We start from the raw sequence: 22,822 nt of genomic DNA on the forward strand, positions 1-22,822 counted from the left end.
TTTATCCCCATTTCCTGAAAAGCCACTTCAGTGCTGCTCAGTTTACGCTGAGAACCACCGTTCCCTTGGGATCAACCTATCCCAGGGTACTTCTTTCACAGCCAGCCCTTGTGGGGAGCCAAGGGAGGCAGCACCTCACATACTTGGCACAAGGAGAGGGTCCATGCTGCGGGGGAGAGAAGGGAAAAGTCAGTTCCACCCCAGAGAGCCGTGGAAAGCAGCTGCGTGCCGGGGAAGCAGCGTCAGCCCTGCCAGTGCCAGCGCTGGCTGCGCACGGGGCCAAGAGGTGACATCAGGGAACGTGGGGACAGTGCCTTTGGGTTGCCAGCAGCCCCTGATGTCATTTGCTTGGAGAGACAAGGCTGTGCAGGGGTGGCTTCCAGGTAGGAGAAGGGTTTTGTCTCAGGGAGCAGAACGGGAGCTTGCTCCGAGCTCCCCTGGGGTGCACAGGTGGCTGCCAGGCTGCTGAATCCAGCTCCTCTCCAATGCAGCTCCTGGAATCCAGCTCCTCTGTAGTCCAGCTCCTGGAATCCAGCTTCTTTCCACCACAGCGAGGTTCTTGAGCATGGCTGATAGCCCAGCCTACCGCAAAGGCCCCCAGCTTCACACCCAAGAGCCCCCCAACCTTGCACCCCAGCCCTGTGTATCTCTCCAGTTCCTGGGCTGGGTTTAAACCCTCCTCCTCCCTGGAAACTGGGCAACCTCTTGCCAGCAGTGCCTGCCAACTGGGCTGCACATGGCAAGCAGGGGCCTGGAGGAAGACGAAGAGGAGGAAAGTCTGCCTCCTCCCTTGGGAAGAAGTGCTGTAGGATCTCTGATGGTGCCAGCACTTCAGGTGGGGGAATCTGGCCAGGATCAGCATAGGATGAAGGGATGAAGGAGTCACCTTTCTCTGCAAGTCCTTGATGGCTCCTGCTCCAACCAGCCCAGTTTGGCTCGGGAAGCAGTGTGAGGTGTGTCTGACGTGGCACTGGGCAGCTCCCACCTCCTCCCCTGCACCCACACTGCCCTGACCCGGGCACCGTGCCAGCCCAGCACCTCTGAGCAATCCTCACCCTCTTTGTCCCTCTTCCCAAGCCACTTCAGCCGAGTGGCCTGGTCTTTCCCCTGGGAAAAAGCCCCCCCTGCACACCCCAGCCCTGCCTGCTCCCATCCCTGCAGGAGCTGCTCCCCCGTCCCCATTTACAAAAGCTGCTTTCAGCTCCCTGCAAACCCACGCTCACTTTTTCCAGTAAGTCTTTCTCCAAGAGCTGGATGAGGACCCAGCCCTTCCCGGTGCCAATTGCCATGGAGAACCACGAGACAGGCAGCTCACGGAGGAAGAGTGCTGGGTTAACACAAGTCAGCTATATTTAAAACATTTAATACAAATATGTTTTGACAAGTCCTGTAGTTGTTTCCAGTGACGGCTGGAAGATGCGTTTTCCCTCCCTTAAAAACAGAACAAGGCCCAAAGCTCCAAGAACGTTGATTTGTGACTTTCTCTATTGCTCCTTCCTGCCTGTCACCCTCTCGCCTCACACTGCCCCGTCCTGCCTTCACCCCACCAGGACCCAGTTCATGGAAGAGACCTCAAAAATTAGATCTTCAGGAGAAAGATCCTGCATTGAAACTTCAGGAGAACGCAGGAAAACCAAGAGGTTCCTCAGCTCCTCTTCGTTGCTTGCATTGTCACCCCAGGATGTAGGATTGCTTGAGGATTAGGGGAGCTACAGCCCTCATGGGCCCCACCCCAGGATCCCTTAAATAAAAAATTAAGGCATTTTGCCCTTCCTCAGACACCCCTGAGGATAAGCCTCCCATCAGCCCACACCAGAACCCAGAGTGCAGTCGGGATTTGCTACATTTAGAGGAGATTGCACAGGGCAAATCTCGATCCCTAAGGGGCTCAGAGGGCTTCTGCCTCCTTCGCTGCCTTGGTGAGCCTCTCAGTGATGAGGCCAAGGTCCTTCTCTTTGTCCAGCTTGATGTAGGTGTCTGTCCTGATGGTGTGGATGCCCACCCAGTCGGGCAGGAGCTCCGCGAAGAGCCGCAGGTGCTTCTCCATCTCAGCTGCGAACAAGGAACAGGGTGTCAGAACTTGCCTCCCCAGCCCCTTCCCCCTGCAGAGACCGCCCCCCAAATTCCTACCAGGTGCCATCAGCTCGTCGTAGCTGTCGCCCAGGCGGGCACAAACCACCTCCATGGGCAGCGCCTGCTTCTTCTCAGCCACAAAGACGCTGCGCAGGACTCGGGCCATGGCCGGCAGCCGGCCCAGCATGGCCACGCGCTCCTCCTGCTGCGGGTCCCGCGTCATCAGCGCCTGCAGCTTCCGTGCCTCCTTTGCCCGGATCTGGGAAGTGGAAGAGATGGGGTGAGGCCCAGGCAGCACCCCCAGCACCCACCTTTCATCCAGGAGAGAATTACTCACCCTGTCGAGCAGTGCCTGGGACACCCCTTTGAGAGCGCTGGCGGTGCTGGCAGGGGACGGTGCTTTGGAAAGCACCGGTTCCCCCGCACCGGCTTCGGCTGTTCTTAAGGCCAGGTTGGCAAGAGCTTTTTCCATCTGCTCATGTGGAAGAAGGAGGAGGAGTTGGATTACAGCTCAGGCTGGAGGAAGGAGAAGTTTCCCCTCTGCTGCCCCTGCCGTCACCCTTCAGCCCAGCGATCCCAACCCAGCGCTCCCAGCTCATCCCTGCCTGCACAGAGGAGTTTGAGGGGCTTCACAGAATCATGGAATGGTTTGGAAGAGACCTTAAAGCCCATCTTGTTCCACCCCCTGCCATGGGCAGGGACACCTTCCACATCCCTGGTTGCTCCAAGCCCCATCCAACCTGGCCTTGGACACTTCCAGGGATGGGGCAGCCACAGCTTCTCTGGGCAATCTGTGCCAGGGCCTCCCCACCCTCCTAGGGAAGAATTTCTTCCCAATATTCCATCTAACCCTGTCCTCTGGCAGTGGGGAGCCATTCCCCCTTGTCCTGGCACTCCAGGCCTTGCCAAAGTCCCTCTCCAGCTCTCCTGCAACCCCTTTAGCCACTGGAAGGGGCTCTAAGGTCTCCCCAGAGCCTTCGTTTGTCCGGGTTGAACACCCCCAGCTCTCCTAGCCTGTCTCCAGAGCAGAGGAGCTCTAGCCCTTGGATCATCTCTCCCAGCATCAACACCAGTCCTGCACCACAACCTGCAGCACCACCAGCCAGGTTTGTGTCCCACCTGCCTCCAGTCCTGTGGCTCTGGAACGATCCCTCCCAACCCCTGTCCGGTCACATCTTCCCAGAGAGATGGCACAGACAGAGCCAGACCCCAGCCCTGACTCACCTTGGGGCTCAGCATCCCCCGAGCTGTGCTCAGCACCTCCTGGGCCGTGCTCAGCCTGTCCTCCTGCGGCGGCCGCGGCAGCTCCACAGGGCTGATGTCTGGCACCTCGTCCACATTGAAGCGGGGATGCCAGCGGGTCAGCTTCTCCTCTGCCACCTCCAGGGGAGGGCTGAGAGTGGCCAGGAATGCCTGGAGAGGAGCAAGAGCTGTGTTGTGGCACCAGATATGGGGGAGTTGGCTGTTGCCCTGCACTCCCAGCATGGCTTGGCAACACATGGAGGGAACTCAGAGCCCACCCACATCTGCTGCCAAGAACATCCCATGGGAACCAGCCATGTCCTTCAGCCTGTCCTTTAGTTGTCCGAGATAGTGACAACCCCAGGGCCCTAAAGCAGGGGGTGCCAGACGCCCCTCACCTTGTGGTGCTGCTTGACGATGTTCACCAGGTTCCGATGGAATTCCTTCCTGCGCTCCAGCAACCGCGACGCCGACAGGTGAGGACGACCGTCCACCTTCTCCTCTGCAAGGAGGAACATGAGCATCACCCACAGCACCTCCCCAAACCTTGGGAGCCTCGGAAAGGACGGGATTAGAGTCCCACCATGGGGCTGAGTCACTGCCACAATCACTGCCCTGCATCTTCCCTCTTGTTGCAAAAGCATTTCCCATTTTCAACATGCTCAGGCCTGCAGATGATTATTTAATGGACCAAGCAGAGCATCCCTATGGATTCAGAGATCTTAACCGGAACTGAGCACACTCCAACTCTTGGGCACCCCAAAACTGTACGTACCTTCTCCCACCACTGGCTCCAGCGTGAGCTGGTACTCTGACTTCTTCCTGCCATCGCCAAACGTGGGGATGTTCTTCTCCTGGCGCAGCTGGTACGAGGTGGGATACACAGCCTTGATCTGGCCCACATGACGCTCCTCAAACTGCCTGCAACAGCACCCCGAGAGGTTGGGGACCCCAAGAGTCATCAGCCCTGACAGCTTCAGCTGGGACCCCAAAAGGGGCTGCCAGGACCCCAAAAGGGGCTGCCCAGCGCTGCCGACTTACCTGCGCATCATGTCCTGCACCCCCTGCTTGACCTTGGCAAAGGTGATGGTCTCAGCGCGGTTGAAGAGCATCCCAGCAATGGTGTCCAGGCTGCGGAACATCTCTGCCAGCACCTTGAACTTGTAGGGCAGCGTGAGCCCCGGGGGCAGGTCCTGAGCAAGGGTGTGGAACCGCTGGTATGCCGGGGGCTTCCCTCTGAAGAAAGAAAGAAAGAAGGTTCTAGACAGACATTGGCCAGGACGGGGTCCTGCTGCTGACCCCAGATGGTGGAACCCACCTCCCGTCCCCATTCCAAAACCCTTCCCTCAGCAACCTGTGCCAGCATCAGGGTCACATCACCTGGAAACAGTGACATCCCAATGCTCAGGGTAGCTTGGGCCACGCTCAGACTCCCCACACCCCCTCATGGGGTGGGAAGACACTCACAAAACCACTGTGGGGCTGTGGCAACTGCTGAGACACCTTGATTTTCCCTCAAAATCACTCCCTGGCTGCTCCTCACCCGGCCTCTGCCGCAGGAGCTGCTGCTCCAGTGTCCCTGGATGGCCGTGCTCCCGGTGTGGCTTCACTTTTCGCTTTCCTCTGCTGGATCCGCAGCTCCAGCTGCCGCACTCGCTCCAGGCGGCCCTGCAGGTCTGTGCTGGTCCCACTGGGCACAGATGGCAGCTGGGCCAGCTCCTTCATCCTCTGCAGGCGGCCCCGCAGCTTGGCCACATCCTCCTGGGTAGGGAGGGGACACAGGGTCACAGCAGATCACAGCACCAAATCCACCCCAAATGGGAGCAGAGAGCCGGGACCACCCCATACCCGCTGCAGGCGCCAGGCTGTCCCCAGGGGGGCTGTGCCAGGCTGTGTCCCCATGTCCTGCTGTGAGCTGGGGGTGGTCGGGAGGGGCACTGCCAGGTCCTGCGAGGAGGGTGTCAGGGGTTGAGCAGTGGCCAGCAGAGAGAGGTTGGTGGCCTGCAAGAGACAGAGGAGAGTTAGAGGCTGCCCGGGGAAACCACCCATCCGGACCCCTTCCCCGGTGCCCCCCAAAAGTCCTGCACTGGGGGGGAGCCATAGGGGTTTCTGCACTAGGGGCAGGGGCAAGTCAGGGGGAAGGGTCTGCATCAGGAGAATGGGGGGCAAACTCTGAGGGTCCTGCACGAGGGGCAGGGGGTAAGCCTGGGGTTGGGGGCAGGGAGAGATCTGCACTAAGAGAAGGGGGAGCAGGTTTGGGGGTCCTGCACTAGGAAAAGGGGTCAAACATTTGGTGGGGCCTGTTGATTTACAGTTCCTCACTCACCCACTCCCCTCCTCCCCTTATCCTCTCCCAGCTCCATTTTATAGCCGCGTCCCAGAGGAAGCGGCGCATCGCCGATCCCCCCCATCTCCCTACCGCGTCCGGAGACCCCGGTTCCGCATCCCGGGGTGGCTCCAGCCTCTTCCGCGCCGACTTCCCGCTCGGTTCCCCGAACCGGGCTCCGACCGGCGACTCCGCTTCCATGTCCCGGCGGCTCCTCTTCCTGCCCGCCAGCCCCCGCACGGCCGGGGAGTCCCCGCGGGCCGGGGTGCGCGGCGAACGGACAAGCGGCGGCGGGCGGGCACTGAGCCCCGCCGGGGCACCACCATCCTCCTCCTCTCGGGACACCGGAGCACCGGTGAGGGTGGCCTTAAGTCGGCCGCCGCCGCCGCGCTTGGCCGGGACTCCGGTGGCCGCTTTTGTCTGGCCGAAAAAGTTGGTGATGCGGAGCTGGGCCATGGCGGCGCCCCCGGTGCCGGTGCCGATCCCGGGGACACGCGGCTTCGGTCCCGCGCGCGATTCTCGCTTGGCGGGAGCCCGCGCGCCGAAGCCCCGCCCACCGGGGCGGCCGGTAGCGGTCACGTGGGACGGAATTGGCGCCACTGGGCTCTTAAAGGCGCCGCGTCTCCGAGAGCGGGGCCGCACGTGGGGCCCGAGCGGCCTCCGCGGCTGCGAGGGCGGCCGGGACAACTCCGGGGGAGGGGGGTCCGACATTCCCGGTGCCGCAGCGCCCGGGTCAGGAGCCGGCTAATGCACCAAGGGCAGAGATGGAGATTGTCCACTCCCACTGGTGCAGGGGACTGCAAGCTGAGGAGACCCTCAGCGGGGGGAGAGTGGGGCAAAAGCAGGGAAGTAACATCTGGAACGTTGGTCACTCCTCATCTGCTTTCCCCGATGTGCATGGGGCCAAGCCTTGCCTGGCTTCTGTTATGAACTCCATGGTGGCATGAGGTCCCTCTAGGGACCGGCCATGGGAATGAGGGGCTCTGGAGGCACCCGCAGCATCCCCCTACCATCATCCCCATCCCCACGCTGTAGCTGTGTGCTGTTGGCAGTACCCAGGGGTGGGAGCAGGCTCTGGCTCATCACCCACTGCCTGCCTGCGCACTCAGGCTGTGCCCGCAGCACATTACGGAACCGCAGTGTCTCCAGCATCTCCCTTAAAACCTGAGCAAGGCCGGATTTGGCTGAGCGAGGCAGGGCTCTAGGGTGCCATTCCCAGTGCCCATTTACTTCCAGAACCTCCATTCCCAGCCTGGCTGCGGGTGCTCAGGGTTGGGTTGGGAGCTGGGTTGGCATGCACCACCCTTTCCTGGATCTGTTCCGGGTGGGGGGATGCAGTGGAGGGTTGCAGTTGTAATTCCCATATCCAGGTCTCACGGACATGGTGTTAATCCTGTACTTCACATCTTGGCAGTGACAAGTGTTTAATTAACACAACTGGATCCCTCCAGGTCCCAGAAATGGGGGGATGCTCAGGGTAGTTTGGACAGCCACAGCCCACCCCAGCTCCCACGAGAGGCTGTGCCTGCCAAACCCATGGACACATGCATTTGGGGACCCTCAGGCCCATCCTGCCCATGTTTTGGGGGGTTATGGCATGGGCAGAGGTGTCCAGATGGCTGGGGCTTGGGCACATCTGGGTGGGGGAAGAGCCCCTGGAATTCTGGAAGAAACTCAGGGATGAGTGTGGGGACCAGGCCAGCAGTGTGCCAGCTGGATGCCAGTTTATTAACTGTGTAGGGAAAACAAGCCTGGGGAAGCCAAGGAATGTGGAGAATTTCACGGGTTGATGGTTCCTGTTAGGGGCTGGTGGTTACCAACACTGCCAGGTGCTGCCTATGTCACCAGCCATGCTGCCCATGCCACCAGCTGTGTCCAGCGCCCCCCTGGAACTCAGCTCGAGATGCAGAGGTGAGCACAGCTCCCAGCTCCTGAGGTATGTGACCCCAACTCCCCTCACCTGGGCTCCCAACTCCATCGGTGTGTGGGGCTGTGTCTGGGTCCCCAGGGTGTGCATTGGGCACCCAGCTCTGGGGACATGGGACTGTGCATCCAGCTCCAGGGGTATAGGATCATGCCCCCAGGTCCAGGGATATTGGATCATTCACCCAGTTCCAGGGACACAGCACCCAGCCCCAGAGGTGCACCTCAGCTCCCCCGAGAGAGCAGTCGGGAGCTCCCCACTCCGGCACAGCAGCTCTCAGCCCTGGAGCACCAAGAACAAAAATTCGGCAAAAATTAGCTCCGGCTTCTTCTTCCTTTTTTTTTTTTTCCCCCTCTTCTTTACAAAATAAACAGGAAACACATCAGCTTTTTTTTTTTTTTCCAGCTTGATATTTCTCCCCGGGACCCGGGAGGCAGCGGGGCCGGTGCTGAGCGCGGCCCACTCGTGTCAGCAGTGGCGGGCGCGGTGCCGGCGGGAGGCGCTGGGGCCGCGTCGGCCCCGCGGGGGGGGCGGGCGGTGCCGCTTTATAAAGCGGCGGGCGCGGGGCGGGGGCAGCGCCTCGGAGCGCCGCGGGACCGGGCAGCGGCACCGGGCAGCGGGGCCTGCCCAGCCCCGGCGGGGCGGAACGGCTCGGAGCGGCTCGGGCCGGTCCCCCGCCGCCGCCGCCGGACGGGATGAAGCTGCGGGTGTTTTTATGGGGGCTCTACTGGCTGGTGCTGCCGCTCGCCCTGCTCGCCGGTGAGTGCGGGGGCGCGGGGGGCCCCCCCCAAACGTGGAGCGGGTGGCGGGAGGATGCCCCCCAGACGTGGAGCGGCTGGGTCGTTCCGCCAGTGGAGCGGGTGGCGAGGAGATCCCGCGGTGTGAACCGGGTGGGACTCCCCGCGCGTGACGCGGGAGTCTCTCCCACACGTGAACCGGGTGGCGAGGAGATCCCCCCACGCGTGAACCGGGTGGCGAGGGGATCCCTCCAGTGCGAGAACGTGGCAGGTCCTCCCGCGCGTGGAGCGGGTGGCGCGGGGGTTCCCCCACGCGTGAGCCCGCGGCTGTACCGGCTGCTGCGGCCGCTCGCCGGTGACTGCGGGGTGCAGGAGTCCTCCCCACATGTGGACTGAGGGGCGCGGGAAGTTCCCCCCCATGCGTGAACCGAGAGGTGCAGGGCCCCCCCCGCGCGTGGAGCGGGCGGCGGGGGAAGTTCCCCCCGCGCATGAACTGAGGGGCGACTGGATCCCTCCATCCATGAAGCCCCTGGGGTGGGGAGAAGCCGACCCGGGAGGAGCCGCCGGTGACTCCGGGGGGTCGGTGGACGGACGAGGGGGTGGTGCGGTGCCCCCACGGGGCGATCACCCTAAGTGTCCCCACCCTCGCGTGACCGAGACCACTCGCGGGTAACGCTGAGACTTTCCCTGGGCTGCTGGGGAGGAGAGGTGCGTGTGTGTCGTGTGTGTCCCCCCCCGCCCCGTCACTGGGCACCCGCTGGGGGCAAAGTAACCCAGTTTGAGCACTGCCGTGTCACCCCACTCGATCTGCTGTGGTTGCAAGGTGGGGGTGAGGAGGGTGCTGAGGGCCTAGGGCGGGCGATGCCAGAGGGGCAGCTGGCACCCATCCCATCTCCATGCCCGGGTACATCCTGGGGAGCAAGGTGCCCACCCCAGCCCCCGCTGGTCCCCGAGCTGCAACCGGCCCATTCCAGGCACGGCTGGCCTTTGATGGCAGATGTGCCACCCACCGAGGCAACCGGCTGGCCACCGGCCTGGAAAATCCCCGTGTCCCGGGACGCGCAGGACAAGAATCGGCTCTTTGAACCCCCGCTGCTCCGGAGCCGCTTCGGGGACTCTCCGTTTGCGTAGACGCAAAGGAAAAACCTCTCTATAAACAGGATTGTTCAACGGGCTCCTTGTGCCGGGCACAGGCTGGGTCTGGCTGCCGCCAACACTGGGATCACACGACCTACACTGGGGGTCTGAACCCTGGCAGTCCTGGCATGGCTTTTGGGGTAGCCTTAGTATGACTCTTGGGGTAGTGTCACCCAGAGAGAGGGAAGTGCCCACAGCCGAGCAGCCCCATTCCCGGCTGTGTTTTGAGCAGCAGAGCCGGGTTTTGGGGTGCTGGCTGTGCCGCCGGTGCGGGGCAAAGCCTCGCTGGCAGAGGAAGTCAGTGACTCTTGAAAAAGCTGCTTTTTCTTTGGTTTGCTGGGGCAGTGACTCAGAGCATCGCGCAGGATGTGAGGAGGTTAATTATAACCCAGCCCACAAACAGGGTTGGGAAGAAGGGGCTGTGCTCCCTGGACAGGGGGTGCAACAGCTGGGCCAGGGCGCAGGAGCTGCCGGGTGCATCCCATGGGTGCCCAGGGTGACACGTGGCCTCCAGGCGCAGCCTCTCATGGGGCCCTCATTTCCCAATAATGCTGATTTGGCCCCAGATCATGCCGGACTTGCTTGGTTCTTTACCCCACTCCGGCACAGGACATGCTGGGGACACCGTGTCTCCCACAACTGGGGATATTGGTGGTCTTGATGTCTCAGTGGTGAGCTTGTAGATGGCTTGTTTAAATTTGGGGCGCCACTTGGGCGGGGGCTCCCCTCTGCTCCAGCCGCTTGGGAAAATGGGGTGACTCAGCAGGGTCTGGGGGCTCTTGCACCTGCACCCGTGGGAAACTGAGGCACGGGGGGGATGTGGCTCGTCCCGCTGCACCTGGGTGGGAGCAAGAGCCCTGGAGCAGGACCCGCCTGCAGCCCTTCCTTCCCTGGCAATCAGGCTCTTCCCAAACGTCCGGAGGATGTTTGTTTGCGGCTCCCAGCCAGCTCGGGGCAATTGGAGAGGCAGGAGTTGGGCCCCACGGCGTGGCCTGGGGGTGGCCATGGCAGTCCCCCCACTTCCCACAGCTGACACAGGCACAGACCCCTATGGTGGGGGTCCCAGCCACGCCAGGGCTGTATCTCTGCCTTGGCTCCATCCTGCCTAGTGGGATTCTGGGGTGCTTGGAGCCATTGGAGGGGGGGGGGGCACAGCCCGCAGGTGGGGAGACCAGGCACCCCTAGGCTGGGTGACAGTCCTGGCCATGCTGATCTGTGGTTCAGTGGTGCTTGGGCAGAAGCAATGGGTGAGGGGGGCAGTCCCCTCCCTGGGGCTGCAGTGCCCCCCCGAACTGGGGGTCCTGATGTGAGGACACAGCCCCGCCCTTGCCCAGCCAGGGTGCTGGGGGGTCCCTGGGGGTCCTGGATGCCGCAGGGTCCAGTGCCCAGCCGGGTGCCAGTGGGTGTGTGGGCTGCAGGCAGCTGCCTCCTGCGGTCAGGTGCTTTTTATAAAACGAAGGGAAATAAAATAGAGGAGAAAAAAAAACTCTGTAAAAAAAAAAGCAAAGCCACCACTGTCTCCAAGAGCAATAACTGCTGCTTCCTCCCCGGGTGGAGGGGGATGGGGTGGAGGCACAGGGCCAGCTCCTGCCTGCCCAGGGTGCCCATCTCCCCATGACTGAGCCCCCCACAGCCCCACTGAGGTGGCTGACACCGTGGGGGGCTCCCCAGGGGTGCAGAAGGCTCCCCTGGGTGAGGAGAGCAGGGTTTGGACACTGCTTGGCACTGCCATATGGCAGACACCTTCATGGCCCCATGGGGAATATTATGGTGGATCTGGGAATGTCCATGTGCGATGGGAATGTGGGTCCTTATATGTGCACGGGTGTCCCAGTGCTGAACCCATGGCTCTGGGGGTCCCAAGGGCTGCAACCATGGCATGGGGGAAAGGAGTGTCCTCTGGCACTGGGGTGGCACCTGTCGCCCAAGCCACTACATTCCCTGTCCCATAGCACAAGCTCCTGGCTGGTGCTGGTATTTCCCAGGCTGGCAGCCGTGGTACCCACTGGCACCCAGCCCGGAGCCGTCCTGGGGCATCTCCTGCGGCATCCCTGGGGAGCAGGGCCGGGAGCTGGTGGGATTGGGATTAACTTTCCACAAAAACAGGATACGGCGGGTGAACCGGTGGGGCTGTTCCCTCTTCCCGGAAGGAGAAAACAGAGTTGAGGCTGGGAATATGCTGGTGGCTGGCTCTGCCAGCCCAGGAGCTCGCTGCTTTGGAACTGATGGGATTTTGGGAGGGGGAAAGGCTCTGTGGCCAGGATTCATCACCCTGCCTCTGGTTTGCAGCCAGCGGGTGGGTGAAGAGTGTGGGGTCCTTGGTGCAAAGTGACACCCTGGGGATCCTGTCAGGCTCCCTGGGCACCCCAGTTGGGGCAGGTTAACTGGGAGGCGGCTTGGCAGAGCTGCCCGGCTCCGGCAGCTGTAACGGACTCATGTCAATGAGCAGAGCAGGGAATTAAAGAGCTCTTCTAATTAATCCCGAGTGGCAGCAGGTCCCCACAGAGCAGCGGCTGCACCGGTGCCAAGCGCTGTGTGCACACCGGTGATGGTGCAAGGCTGGTGTGTGGGGCTCTGCCAGCACTGGGGTGGGTCTGGGGAGACCCCTTCCCCATCCAGTTGAGAATGGATCCATCCTGGAAGCTGCGTGGGTGCAGGATGGCGCCTGGTTTGCAGGGAAGGGGCTATGTCAAACCCCAATCCTCTGGCACAGCCACCCTTCCCAGTGCAATGGGAAAGACTCTGGTGCCGATTCTTCCTGGCTGCCCCCATCTTGTTGATGGATCCCTGGGGTTCCCAATGACCCCCTTCCTCTCCCACGGGGAAATTAAAGGCTGGCGTGGATGAACCCTGGCACATCTCAGCCAGCTCCCCGGCTCTGTGATTTATCCTCCTCCCGGCTCATTTATATCATTAATATTTCATATGCTGCCAGCGCTTCTGGTGAACTCCATGGGAGCTGATCTGGATGCTCCCGGGGTCACGAGGGGGAATTTGGGGCACCAATCCAGAATAACTGGCTTGGGATACAAGGCATATTCTCGGTGCAGGCTCCAGTGAGACCCCAAGGTGTTGTGGGTGAGGGTGCTGCTTGTACAGGGAGAGGAACAGTGGGTGCCACGGCACTGCACCCACCCACCCACCACTCCTCGCGGGGACGGTGGGTGCAGAAGGGCAGGTTTGGTCTCCCCACCACACTCTCCCCACATGCCAAACTGGTTTTTCTCCCCGTGCCGGCACTTTCCCGCTGTCAGCACTGCAGGGAACCGGTTCCCTCCGACTGCAGGACGGAGCACCCACGCACCACCGGCACGGCACGCCCCGGTGCAGCCCTGAGAGTGCCAAGCCAGGCACCATGGGTGCTCCCAGACCAGGCTGTGCCATGCTGGGGAGGCACAGCAACCACCTGTTTTCCCCTCTCTTTTTCATTCTTGCTCCCTAGTTGAAGCTGGCCACTCTGCCAGGAGCTTTCCTGGTGATGCCTTGAGCCGGGGTGGAGGGTGAACTGCTCGTGGGTGCTGGTGGCACCAAAAAAGTGGGTCAGCATATGTGTGCCCCCCTGATGCTCAGCAATGCCTGTGGGTCTCCCTGTTGTCTGTGGGACCCCCAGCAATGCCAGCAGGGCTCTGTGGTGCCCTCTGTGCTGCCAGCACCCGTGACGTGTCCATGGCTGAGCTGGGGGCTCACGGTGGGGCTGGTTCACCCAAAAGGTGGGCACTGGGGTGGGTGGGTGCTGGGATGGGGGTGCCATTGGCCAAGCGGGGCCTGACTGGCTCCCACGGAAGCTGGAGCAGCGTCTCGCCCCCGTGCCGGGAAGGCTCCTCTCGGCCCCGTTGGCGCGGGAAGGGGAATATTTGCTCCATGAGATCATGGTGTGCCGAAACACAGCCAGCAACCCTCAGCAGTGTGCGGGAGGTGACGCGTCCTAGGGTCACCGTGGGGAGGTGGCTGGTGGGTGATGGTCCTGGTGCCCCCACCCTGGGCTTCCTGTGCCCCCCAACCCTGCTCGGGGTCTGGCTGCACTTCCTGGCACTGGGGACAGATGGAGACCCCATTGCAGGAACAGGGACCGGTTTTAGCTCCACTGGGTGCTGCGTGGGACGTGCCCTGGGTGCATTCCTGGGTGCTCCCTCCCACTGCCCCTGCACCCTCTGAGGATGCCCCGGGATGCTGGGCAGCTCAGAGGGGGCTGCACCGTGTCCCCCCCAGCGGTGCTGTTCCCCACCCCAGGATGTGTTGTCCCACTGAAACCTCGTAAACACAGGAAGGGCCGTGCCGGGCTGTGGCGCTGAGCACGTCCCTGGCGCCCAGCCGGCCTCCCCTCACCCCTCCAGCCTCGCGGGACCAGGGGCTGCCCTCTGGGCCCTCCCCAAGTGAGGTACCAAGGGGAGCAGGTCCTTGCCCTGGCTGCTCAGAGTCGGTCCCCAGCACTGGTTCCCTGTGACTGTCCCCTCCCTGGGCTGTTTCAGAGGGATTCCCCTACCCAGAGTGGGGTTCATCTGCTGCTGGGTGGGAGCACAGGGAGTTTGCGGGACAGGGGATGGAGGGATGCCCTGGGACTGCCTGGAGCAGGGGCACAGTGACATAGCTCAGCCCCCTGTGACTCGCCCCCTCTCCAGCCAGGCACTCATTTGGTGGGTGCCCATCACCGTGGCTTTTGCCTGCCCTGTGGATGCTCCCAGCTTGTGCTGGTGCATGTGCTGGTGTCTGTCACTGTTCATGCAGTGACAGGAACGCTGTGTCCCAGCCGGGGTGGCAGCTGCCCCGCCATGTCCCCTCTGTGCTATCCCTGTCCCCTGTTCCTGTCGCTGGCGGCAGCTCCGCAGGGCGCTGGCTTGACCCGGCTCCTCCGACGGTTTCATTCCTCCAAACAAGCTGTAATTTAGGTCTAAAAATAAGTGAGGGGGAAGGTGCCGAGCTGGTGGCACACCCAGAGTGGGGCTGGGTGCAGGTGAAGGGCTGTGCCAGCCCTGGGGGGGGGCCATGGGTGTGGGTCCCAGCCTGGCCACAGGGGTCCCTTTAAAGCGTGGTTTTGTGGGAATGGTGTGGAAACACAGCAGATTTTGGTCATGGATCTAGTCCCCACGTAGTTAGGACTTTTAGTGTCCCCCCTCTCTGTGCCACCTACGTGGGTCACCGGGAGTGACCCAGCCTGTGTCCCTCTTTTCCCATCAGCATCCCTGGGGGGAACTTGACCCCCTGTCCTACCTTGAATTACCCCAGAATCACCTGGCATTTTGGGCTGCCTCTCTTTTGGGGATCCCCAGGGCAGGGGGGTGTGGCAGGGAGCCCTCCCCACACCACATCCCTATCCCTAACCCTGTCCCTCTGCCCCCAGCCTGCATTTTCCGCTTCAATGTCCTCTCCCTGGTGTACTTGCTCTTCCTGCTGATCCTGCCCTGGTTCCCGGGACCCAAACGGGGCTCTGCCACAGGTAAGGGGCTCATCATGGGGTGCAAGGAGTGGGCAGGATGGGATGGGCAGCAGGGGGGCTGCCAGCCCCCCTCCAGCGGGCACCTGCCCTCCTCCCCTGTGGTTTCTCTGCGTGGAGCCTCACTCCGTTAATTATAGCCCAGTGTGGCTATTAATAGCCCTCCTGAAATGGCCAGTTTGGAGCCTTATTAACCTAAAAACCTCAGGGCTGGGTAGTGGCTGCCAGGTGGGCACACCACGAGCAGCCCCTTCGCCCAGGGGGCATGTCACAGTGGGTGCAGGTGGGCACTGGGTGCCTGTAGCCCTGCTGTGCCAGGCTCTAACACCTGCCCCCAGCGCCTGGCACGGCCACAGCTAAAAGCTTTGCCCTCTGAATATTTCATGGGCTCGCACAGCCCTGGATCCCGGCGCTGCCGAAAGCCTTTGCCTGGATTTACAGGAAAAAACAGGCGGGAGGGAAAGCTGTTGGCCCGGGGCCGCCCCCGGCCGGCTCACAGCTGTAGTGGGCTCACTGCCTGCCCATGGTCAGGAAAATGGGCACATGGCCGAGGGAGCCGGGTGGGATGGGGGCACGGCTGCAGCTGGTGGAAGGTCTGACAGGACTCAGAGTGTGGGGGACCCCCTGGAGCCCCCTAACAGGACCTTCCACCAGGAAAGGGGATGCTGACTGCATCTGAATGTGGTCCCTGTACAGGGGGGCCAGGGAAGCACCCGGTGCCAGCTGGGTGCTGCAGGGATAGGGGAGGGAGGGTGGCCCTGGGCTTTGGCTCCCTGCACCACCCCATGCCTCAGTTTTCCCAGTAATGCTCTCAGGGTGCTCTTGGGCTGTGTTGGGTGCATGGTGAGGTGGGCAAAGCCCTGGTGGGACCCTGTCCCTGGGGCAGACCCCTGGCATCTCTGGGCACAGTGCACTCTTACCAGCTCTTCCCAAGGGTGCTGGGTCCCCACTGGGGATACTGGTGTCCCCGGGGCCACCTCAGGCCATGTGTGACAGGTTGCCCATGTCTTGCAGGTCATGCTGGATGCATCCTCAAATGTCTGCTGGCAACCAGCAGCCTCTTCGTCCTTGCCCACTTGGTTTTCCAGATAGGCCTGTACACAATTCCCACTCTGCGTCGGCTGCTGGAGCCCAACTGTGAGTACGGGGATGCCTGTGCCCACCCTCAGCCACCCATACCTCTGCTCCCCGTGGTGCCCTGGGGCTGGACCCTCGAGCTGGTGACATGTGGGACCCCATCCTGCTGGGTGCTCAGGGACTCATGAGGCTCTGCAGGGTCCCATACATGTACCCAGCTCTGGGCACATCCTGTGCCATTCCAGGGGGCCTGCTGAGTGCCCACTGCACTGGGCACAGACCCTGACCTGCACCCCCATGGATGTGGGGTGTTCTCCCCATGGGGTGGGTGCTCTGGGTGGGCTTGGAGCCTGCCCACGCAGGGTCTCAGTGCTCCTCCCTTCTTCCCTGCAGGCAGCTCCTGGGAGGTCCTTTCTCAGCACATTGGGGTCACGAGGTAAGGGTACCCCGGTGGTGGGCACCTGAGGGTTGGCAATGGTGGGGTGCCACCTCTGAGCCCTCCCCTGCTCCACTCTCCCCCCCACAGGCTGGATTCGGAAGACATTCCCAACTCGGTGCGTCTTGTGGCACCTGATGTTGGCATCCTGCTGATCTCAGTCATCTCCTTGTGCCTGTGCCGCCTCATGCCCAAGACCAACCCTGCCTCCGGCAGCCAGAGACAGGACTTCCTGGGCTTCCCTGAGCTGGTGAGAGCCAACCCCAGTGCCACCGGCACATCCCACTGGCTCCCACCAGCCTCCCCGTGGCTGGTCTCTCTCTCCTCCCTGGGACACAGCAGTTGGTCCCTGACTCTACCCCTGGGCACAGCCTGGGGCACGGGGGCTTGGCATGGGGGCATCCCTGGTGGCTGGGGACCCAGTTCGGGGCAGGTTTGGCCACGGCGAAGGCTCAGCCATCACGGCACCTTGTGTGGGCTGGGGTGACTCAGCCGCGGAGGAGTGCCCGTGTTTGCTCCGGTGTTGCCGTAGGGATCGCACCAAACAGCTGTGACTGTGGGATGGGCAGTTATGGGGTGCTGACACCCAGCTTGAGCTCGCTAGTGCAGGGCTGGGTGCTGTGCTGTGCCAACCCTGCCTGGCAATGCCAGCAGGTCACAAGGATGTTGTGCTCGTGGCACCCAGGCGCTCAAGGTCACCCAGGTGGACACAACCCCAATGGCCCCCCCTCAGCACAGTGAACACCCCTGGGTGCTCTGCCCCGTTTTGGGGTGCTCTTGCTGCTCCAGGCTATGGTGCCTGGCTCTGGCCGTGCCGGGCTGTAACTGGAGCATGGATGCCTTTGCTGTGAGGCTCTGGCCAGCACGGGAGGCAGCCTGGAAAAAAGCTCAGTGCTGGGAACCCGGGTCCCAGTGCCAAGAAAAACAGCCGCCCTTTGGAGGCGCTTTCCAGGCGGCTGATGAGATAAACACGGCCAGGTGCTGGGCACTGTGCCTGCCCTCCCGGCCACCCCTCCCCTGCCCTCCCTAGAGTGAGGAAACTGAGGAACATCCTGGGATCAGGTCCTGGAGCTCACACCACCCTTGTCTTGCAGATGGAAGCGAGTCGGCACAGATGCGCGGCCCACGCATCCCACCCACCCCACCCACTGAGCAACCGGCTCTTGCTGAAGGCTCACTGGCTGCTCTGGGAGGCCGGGAAGGGACTGGCCAACCTGCTGCTGGCCTTGGCGGGTGGGTGCAGGATGGAGGGGGCACGTGGTGAGGTGGGGGTCCTCCATGGATGTGCTGCTGGGGGGGATGTGCAGTCCAAGGGGGGGATGCATGTGCAAAGGGGGTAAGATGCTCGGTCCAGAGGGGAGAACTTGGTCCAGGGGAGGGATGCTTGCTCCAAAGTGGGGACACTCAATGCAAGAGGGTTGTGATGCTCGGTCTTAGGGGGAGGGATGCTTGGTCCATGGGGGAAGGATATTCAGTCCAAGGGGGAAAGCTCGGTCCATGGACGGAGGGATGCTTGGTGTGAGGGAGACATACTTGGTCCAAGGAGGGAGGATGCACAGTCCAAGTGGGAAGGATTTACAATCCAAGGGGGAAAGCTCAGTCCAGGAGGGAGGAGATACTTGGTCCAGGGTGAGTGGATGCTTGGTCCATGGTGGGAGGATGCTCAGTCCAAGAGGGGATGCTCAGCCCAGTGGGATGCTGCTTGGTCCAGGGGGATGCTGGGCTGTGCACTGACTGCCCATGGGGCACTGCTCCCCAGGGATCACCCTGCCCTCCGCCTCCTCCAGCATCTACTACCTGTTCTTTTTGGGGCTGTGCCTGTGGTGGGCCTGTCACCTCCCCACCAGCCGCCAGGCCATCAACATCCTCTACGTCCTTGTCGGGGTCTACAGCTCCAGCCATCTCATCTGCCTCTATGTCTACCAGACACCCTTTGTCCAGGGGATCTTCCCGCCTACCACCATCTGGGCACGGTGAGTCCGTGGGGAGGGAGCTGTGCCGTGACTCCCTGTGCCACCCTGGTTGAGCCATGTGCTATGCCAGTGCCAGGACAGGACCCTGGCTCGTGGTGGGGGGTAAGGCCGCCTTCTCTGTCCCCACAGAGTGTTTGGCTTCAAGGACATCATCCTTTACCACAACTGCTCCCAGCCCAACACCCTGGAGCTCAACACCAGCCACCCCTGGCCTGTCTACACCAACCCTGGCATCCTGCTCCTGCTCTGCTACACTGTGGCCACCCTGGTGAAGCTGCGCTGGCGGTACTCCGCGGTGAGCTGGACCCCGTACCGGTGATGCTGATAATGCCCAGCATGTCCTGTTGTGACTGCCCCAGCCCTGACACTGGAGGGGAGTTGGGGGGCAGTGGGGTGCCTGCATGTGGGGTGCCTTGGCAGGGGGATGGCAGTGGAGTGCCCTGAGCTGGCACCTGCCCTTTGCAGAGAGCCTTGTCATGGCCAGAGCTGCCGTTAGGGGTGCAGATGGAGCTGAAGAAGTGGCCCGGGGACACTGATGTCATGGCTGAGGACACCGACAGCGTGGCTGAGGACACTGGTGGCATTGCTGAGCTCACCGGTGGCACGGCTGAGGACACGGGTGGTGTTGCTGGGGACACCAGCGGCATGGCTGAGGTCACCGAGGTGGGTCTGGGGGTCTGTGCCCCTCCAGCAATGCCCAAGCTGGCAGGAACTGGGTGAGTGGTGCTCTGGAGGTAGAAGGGTGGGCTCTGAGCTCTCTCTGCCCCCCAGCCCATGTTGTCCTCTGACCCTGAGAGGCCGAATGTTGACACTGAGAACTGCACCGTCCACAACATGGACACCCGACGAGGTAAGCCTGACACCACAATCTCCCCCTCCCCAGACCCTGCTTGAGGCCAGGAGTCTCTCACAGTCCCTCTCCCTATGCCAGGCAGGAGGCGTACAGTGGGGTGGCTGCCCCTGCGCATCCTGATCTTTTTCATCATGAGACAGAGCTACATCTGTGCCCTCATCTCCATGCTGGTAACGGACTGGGAGGGGACACGGACGTGGGGAGGGGACATGGACATGGAGGGCACCTCCTGGGCTGAGCCCGCATCCTTCCTGCCCACAGGTGTGGAGCATCACTTACCACAGCTGGCTGACCTTTGTGCTGCTGCTGTGGTCGTGCCTCATCTGGACAGTGCGGGACCGCCGGAACTTTGCCATACTCTGCTCGCCCTTCATTCTCCTCTACAGCATCGCTCTGTGCAGCCTGAACTACGTGTGGTCCATGGACCTGGTCCCTGAGCTGCCCACCCATGCTGGCTTCATGAGCCTTGATCAGCTGGGGCTGATGCACCACAAAAATCCCTTCTTTGTCCTGGGGGCAAAGGTAAGCACGGTGCTGTCCCCAGTCCCTGTCCCTGCCAGCGCCCAGCTGTCCCTGCTCACCACCTGTCCCCACAGCTCCTGCTCATCCTCCCCTTATGGCCACTGCTGCGGCAGTTTGTTGAGGAGAAGGTGCTAAAGAAGCCCTTGACCACCAAGGACCCGAAGATGTCCCTCGCAGAGTCAGGTGAGGCCTCCCGGTGTCACCCCACGGAGGGCTGCCATGCCAGGCTGGGCAGCCACAGGTGTGGGGGGGACACAAGTGCCCGCTGCCCGGCTCCTGCAGCCCCTCTATGTCCTGCAGAAGTCAGCCATGCGCGGGACATGCTGCAGAAGCTGGGGTCTCTGCTGCTGAATTTCTTTGCCAAGTTCTGGATCTGTGTCTGTGGTGCCAAGTTCATCTTAGTGAGCTTCACTGGCCGCCTTGTCGTCTACAAGATTGTCTACATGCTCCTCTTCCTCCTCTGCCTCATCCTCTTCCAGGTAGGGGGGCTGGGGACCCCTGGGGGCCCATGGCCAGCCCCAGGGTGGCCCCACTGATGTTCCTGTCCCTGCAGGTGTACTACAGCCTGTGGCGCAAGGTGCTGAAGGGCTTCTGGTGGCTGGTGGTGGCGTACACCATGCTGGTGCTCATCGCCAGCTACACCTACCAGTTTGAGGACTTCCCCATGTACTGGAGGAACCTGACGGGCCTCACTGATCACCAGTGAGTGTCCCTGACCCACCATGGGCTCCCTGCTGGCACCAACCCTGTGGTGGCACCAGGGCATGGCCAGGGGATGGGTTGCACGTGGGGAGACTGAGGCATGGAACAGGCTGGGGTTGAGCCCTGTCGTTGGGGGCTTGACGCCTGTGCAGGGTGGGATGGATGAAGTCCCGTGTTGACCCTCCCTTCCTCATCCAGGCTGAGGGACATGGGCTTGGAGCAGTTCAGTGTCTCCAAGCTCTTCTACAACATCCTCATCCTGGGCTTCTTCCTCCTGGCCTGCATCCTCCAGCTCCATTACTTCCACAAGACCTTCATGTACATCACCGACCTGCAGAATGCTCGCCAGCCCGCTGTGTCAATCTTCTCCGTCTCTGGGTAGGATCCTCTGCTGGGTGACACCCCTGCACCCCAAGCCCTCTGTCTCTGCTCTGAGCCCTCCTTCCTGCAGGCTGACGGAGAGCCGATCGGCACAGACTGAGGCTGATTCCGAAGGTGCCAGGACCAGCATCTCCAGGGAGTCACTGGGTACAGGACAGGGGTGGGGGACAGGGTGGGAAGGGGTGTTCTCCAAGACAGGAAAAAGCTGGGAGGGTAGGGAGATAGATTTAGGATGACATCCAAGTGTGGGAGTGTACAGAGATGGAGTGAGGAATCCTCCAAGCCAGGAACAGGCTTGCAGGGTATGGGGATAGATTGGGGTGTCTTCTGAGACAGGAAGAGGCTAGGAGGAATGTGGGAACGGATTGGAGCATCCTCCAAGTCAGGAAGAAGCTAGGAGTGTATGGGGATGGACTGGGATCTCCTTCAAGTCTGGGAGGGTATGAGGATGGACTGGGATGTCCTCTGAGCTAGGAAGGGGCTGGGAGGGTATGGAGGTGTCTTGCAAACCAGGATGGGGCAGGAGGGAAGCACGGATAGGTTGGGGCATCCTCCAAGCCAGGAAAGAGCTGGGAGGGTATGGGAAAGGATTAGGGTGACCTGCAAACCAGGGTGGGACTTGGGGGGTGCAGGGATTTGTGAGGGTCTCCTCCAAGTCTGGAAGGATACAGGGATAGGTTGGGATGTCCTCTGAGCCAGGAACTGGCTGGGGGATGCAGTAGTGTGTTCCAAGTATGGGAGATTGTGGGAATGGATTGGGATGTTCTGCCAGCAAGGAAGGATAGAGGGATGGGTTGGGGTGTCCTCTGGGCTTGAGTGGCTGTGGGGGTGTCCACAAGGGTTCGTGTTCCCACAGCAACCAACAAATGGAAGCTGGTTCTGGAGCGCCTGGTCGTGCTGGGCCAGACCTTTTCGAACATGCTGACTCACGTGGAGGTCTTCGTGAGGCGTCTGCTGGAGCTGCACATCCTCAAGCTGGTGGCTCTTTACACCGTATGGGTGGCCCTGGAGGAGGTACCACTCAAGGTGCCGGGTTGGGGGGCTCGGCCGGGCACCCCGGGGTGCTGACATGGCCACTGCCCCAGGTCTCGGTGATGAACTTCATGCTGGTGCTGCTGTGGACCCTCGCCATGCCCTACTGCCGCTTCCGCCGCATGGCCTCGTGCCTCTCCACCATCTGGACCTGCATCATCATCGTCTGCAAGATGCTCTACCAGCTTGAGATTGTTGAGCCCCGCGAGTACTCCAGCAACTGCACTCAGGTGCCCGGGGTGCTGTTTCTTGGGGTGCTTATGGCAGCACAAGGAGGTATCCTTGCTGGAGGTGGGGTCTGATACCTGGGGTGCTCCCATTTGCAGCCCCTGCTCAATGCCACCAACCTGAGTCGGGAGGAGATGGGCAACTCCACACTGTACCGTGGCCCCGTGGATCCTGCCAACTGGTTTGGCGTCCGGAAGGAGTTCCCTCACCTCGGATATGTCAAGGTGGGCACAAGGACATTGTGGGGACTGCCTGGGGGGATGCCTGGTGTGATGCCATGGTCTTGAGCATCCCTTCCGTGGGGACCACCTGGGGGGATTCTTGGTGGCACACTGTGGCCCTGAGCATCCCCTCTGGGAGGACCACCTAGGGGGATGACTGGCTTCATGTCACAGCCCCAAACATCCCCTTTTATGAGGACCAGCTGGGGGCGGGGATGCCTGCTGTCACGCCATGGTCCTGAGCATTCCCTCTTCCCCCAGAACCACCTCCAGGTGCTGCTGCTGCTGGTGTTTGAGGCAGTGGTGTACCGGCGCCAGCAGTACCACCGCGTGCAGCACAATCAGGAGATTCCCATCACTGAGACCATCTTCCCGGAGCCGGAGCCGAAGCCGGAGCCAGACAAAAACAAGGACAAGGATAGGGACACGGACATGGGCAGGGACACGGACACGGGCAGGGACACGGACAGGGACAGGGATATGGACACAGGCAGGAACATGGGCAGGGACACGGACAGGGACAGGGA

At 61.9% G+C, this 22,822-nt stretch overlaps 2 protein-coding genes across 2 annotated transcripts in view; one reads left to right on the forward strand and one right to left on the reverse strand.

Annotated features, from left to right (window-relative positions):
• Window positions 1-1,328: 1,328 nt before the first annotated feature.
• Window positions 1,329-6,128, reverse strand: CDT1 (chromatin licensing and DNA replication factor 1). The gene is made up of 10 exons (XM_027685225.1): window positions 5,735-6,128; window positions 5,164-5,316; window positions 4,859-5,076; window positions 4,357-4,551; window positions 4,091-4,236; window positions 3,714-3,817; window positions 3,298-3,486; window positions 2,411-2,545; window positions 2,131-2,332; window positions 1,329-2,052 (listed from the first exon to the last, which is right to left on the reverse strand). The coding sequence occupies exons 1-10, from the start codon at window positions 6,095-6,097 to the stop codon at window positions 1,889-1,891; spliced, it is 1,869 nt and encodes a 622-aa protein (XP_027541026.1). The 5' UTR covers window positions 6,098-6,128; the 3' UTR covers window positions 1,329-1,888.
• Window positions 6,129-8,223: 2,095 nt separating this feature from the next.
• Window positions 8,224-22,822, forward strand: part of PIEZO1 (piezo type mechanosensitive ion channel component 1) — a 24,617-nt gene continuing 10,018 nt past the window's right edge. Inside the window, exons 1-21 of the mRNA XM_027684977.1 lie at window positions 8,224-8,324; window positions 14,778-14,873; window positions 15,885-16,007; window positions 16,341-16,383; window positions 16,474-16,633; window positions 17,478-17,616; window positions 18,143-18,356; window positions 18,486-18,651; window positions 18,822-19,019; window positions 19,128-19,206; window positions 19,288-19,379; window positions 19,471-19,731; window positions 19,806-19,914; window positions 20,032-20,210; window positions 20,285-20,433; window positions 20,632-20,811; window positions 20,885-20,961; window positions 21,671-21,828; window positions 21,900-22,076; window positions 22,173-22,298; window positions 22,557-22,775. Of these exons, the coding sequence (XP_027540778.1) occupies window positions 8,261-8,324; window positions 14,778-14,873; window positions 15,885-16,007; window positions 16,341-16,383; window positions 16,474-16,633; window positions 17,478-17,616; window positions 18,143-18,356; window positions 18,486-18,651; window positions 18,822-19,019; window positions 19,128-19,206; window positions 19,288-19,379; window positions 19,471-19,731; window positions 19,806-19,914; window positions 20,032-20,210; window positions 20,285-20,433; window positions 20,632-20,811; window positions 20,885-20,961; window positions 21,671-21,828; window positions 21,900-22,076; window positions 22,173-22,298; window positions 22,557-22,775 (3,009 nt within the window). The 5' untranslated portion in view covers window positions 8,224-8,260. The remainder of the gene's footprint in view (window positions 8,325-14,777; window positions 14,874-15,884; window positions 16,008-16,340; window positions 16,384-16,473; window positions 16,634-17,477; window positions 17,617-18,142; window positions 18,357-18,485; window positions 18,652-18,821; window positions 19,020-19,127; window positions 19,207-19,287; window positions 19,380-19,470; window positions 19,732-19,805; window positions 19,915-20,031; window positions 20,211-20,284; window positions 20,434-20,631; window positions 20,812-20,884; window positions 20,962-21,670; window positions 21,829-21,899; window positions 22,077-22,172; window positions 22,299-22,556; window positions 22,776-22,822) is intronic.

This window comes from Neopelma chrysocephalum, unplaced genomic scaffold (genome assembly GCF_003984885.1).
Source record: "Neopelma chrysocephalum unplaced genomic scaffold, ASM398488v2 Primary Assembly neopelma1_68, whole genome shotgun sequence".
Taxonomy (NCBI): Eukaryota; Metazoa; Chordata; class Aves; order Passeriformes; family Pipridae; genus Neopelma; species Neopelma chrysocephalum.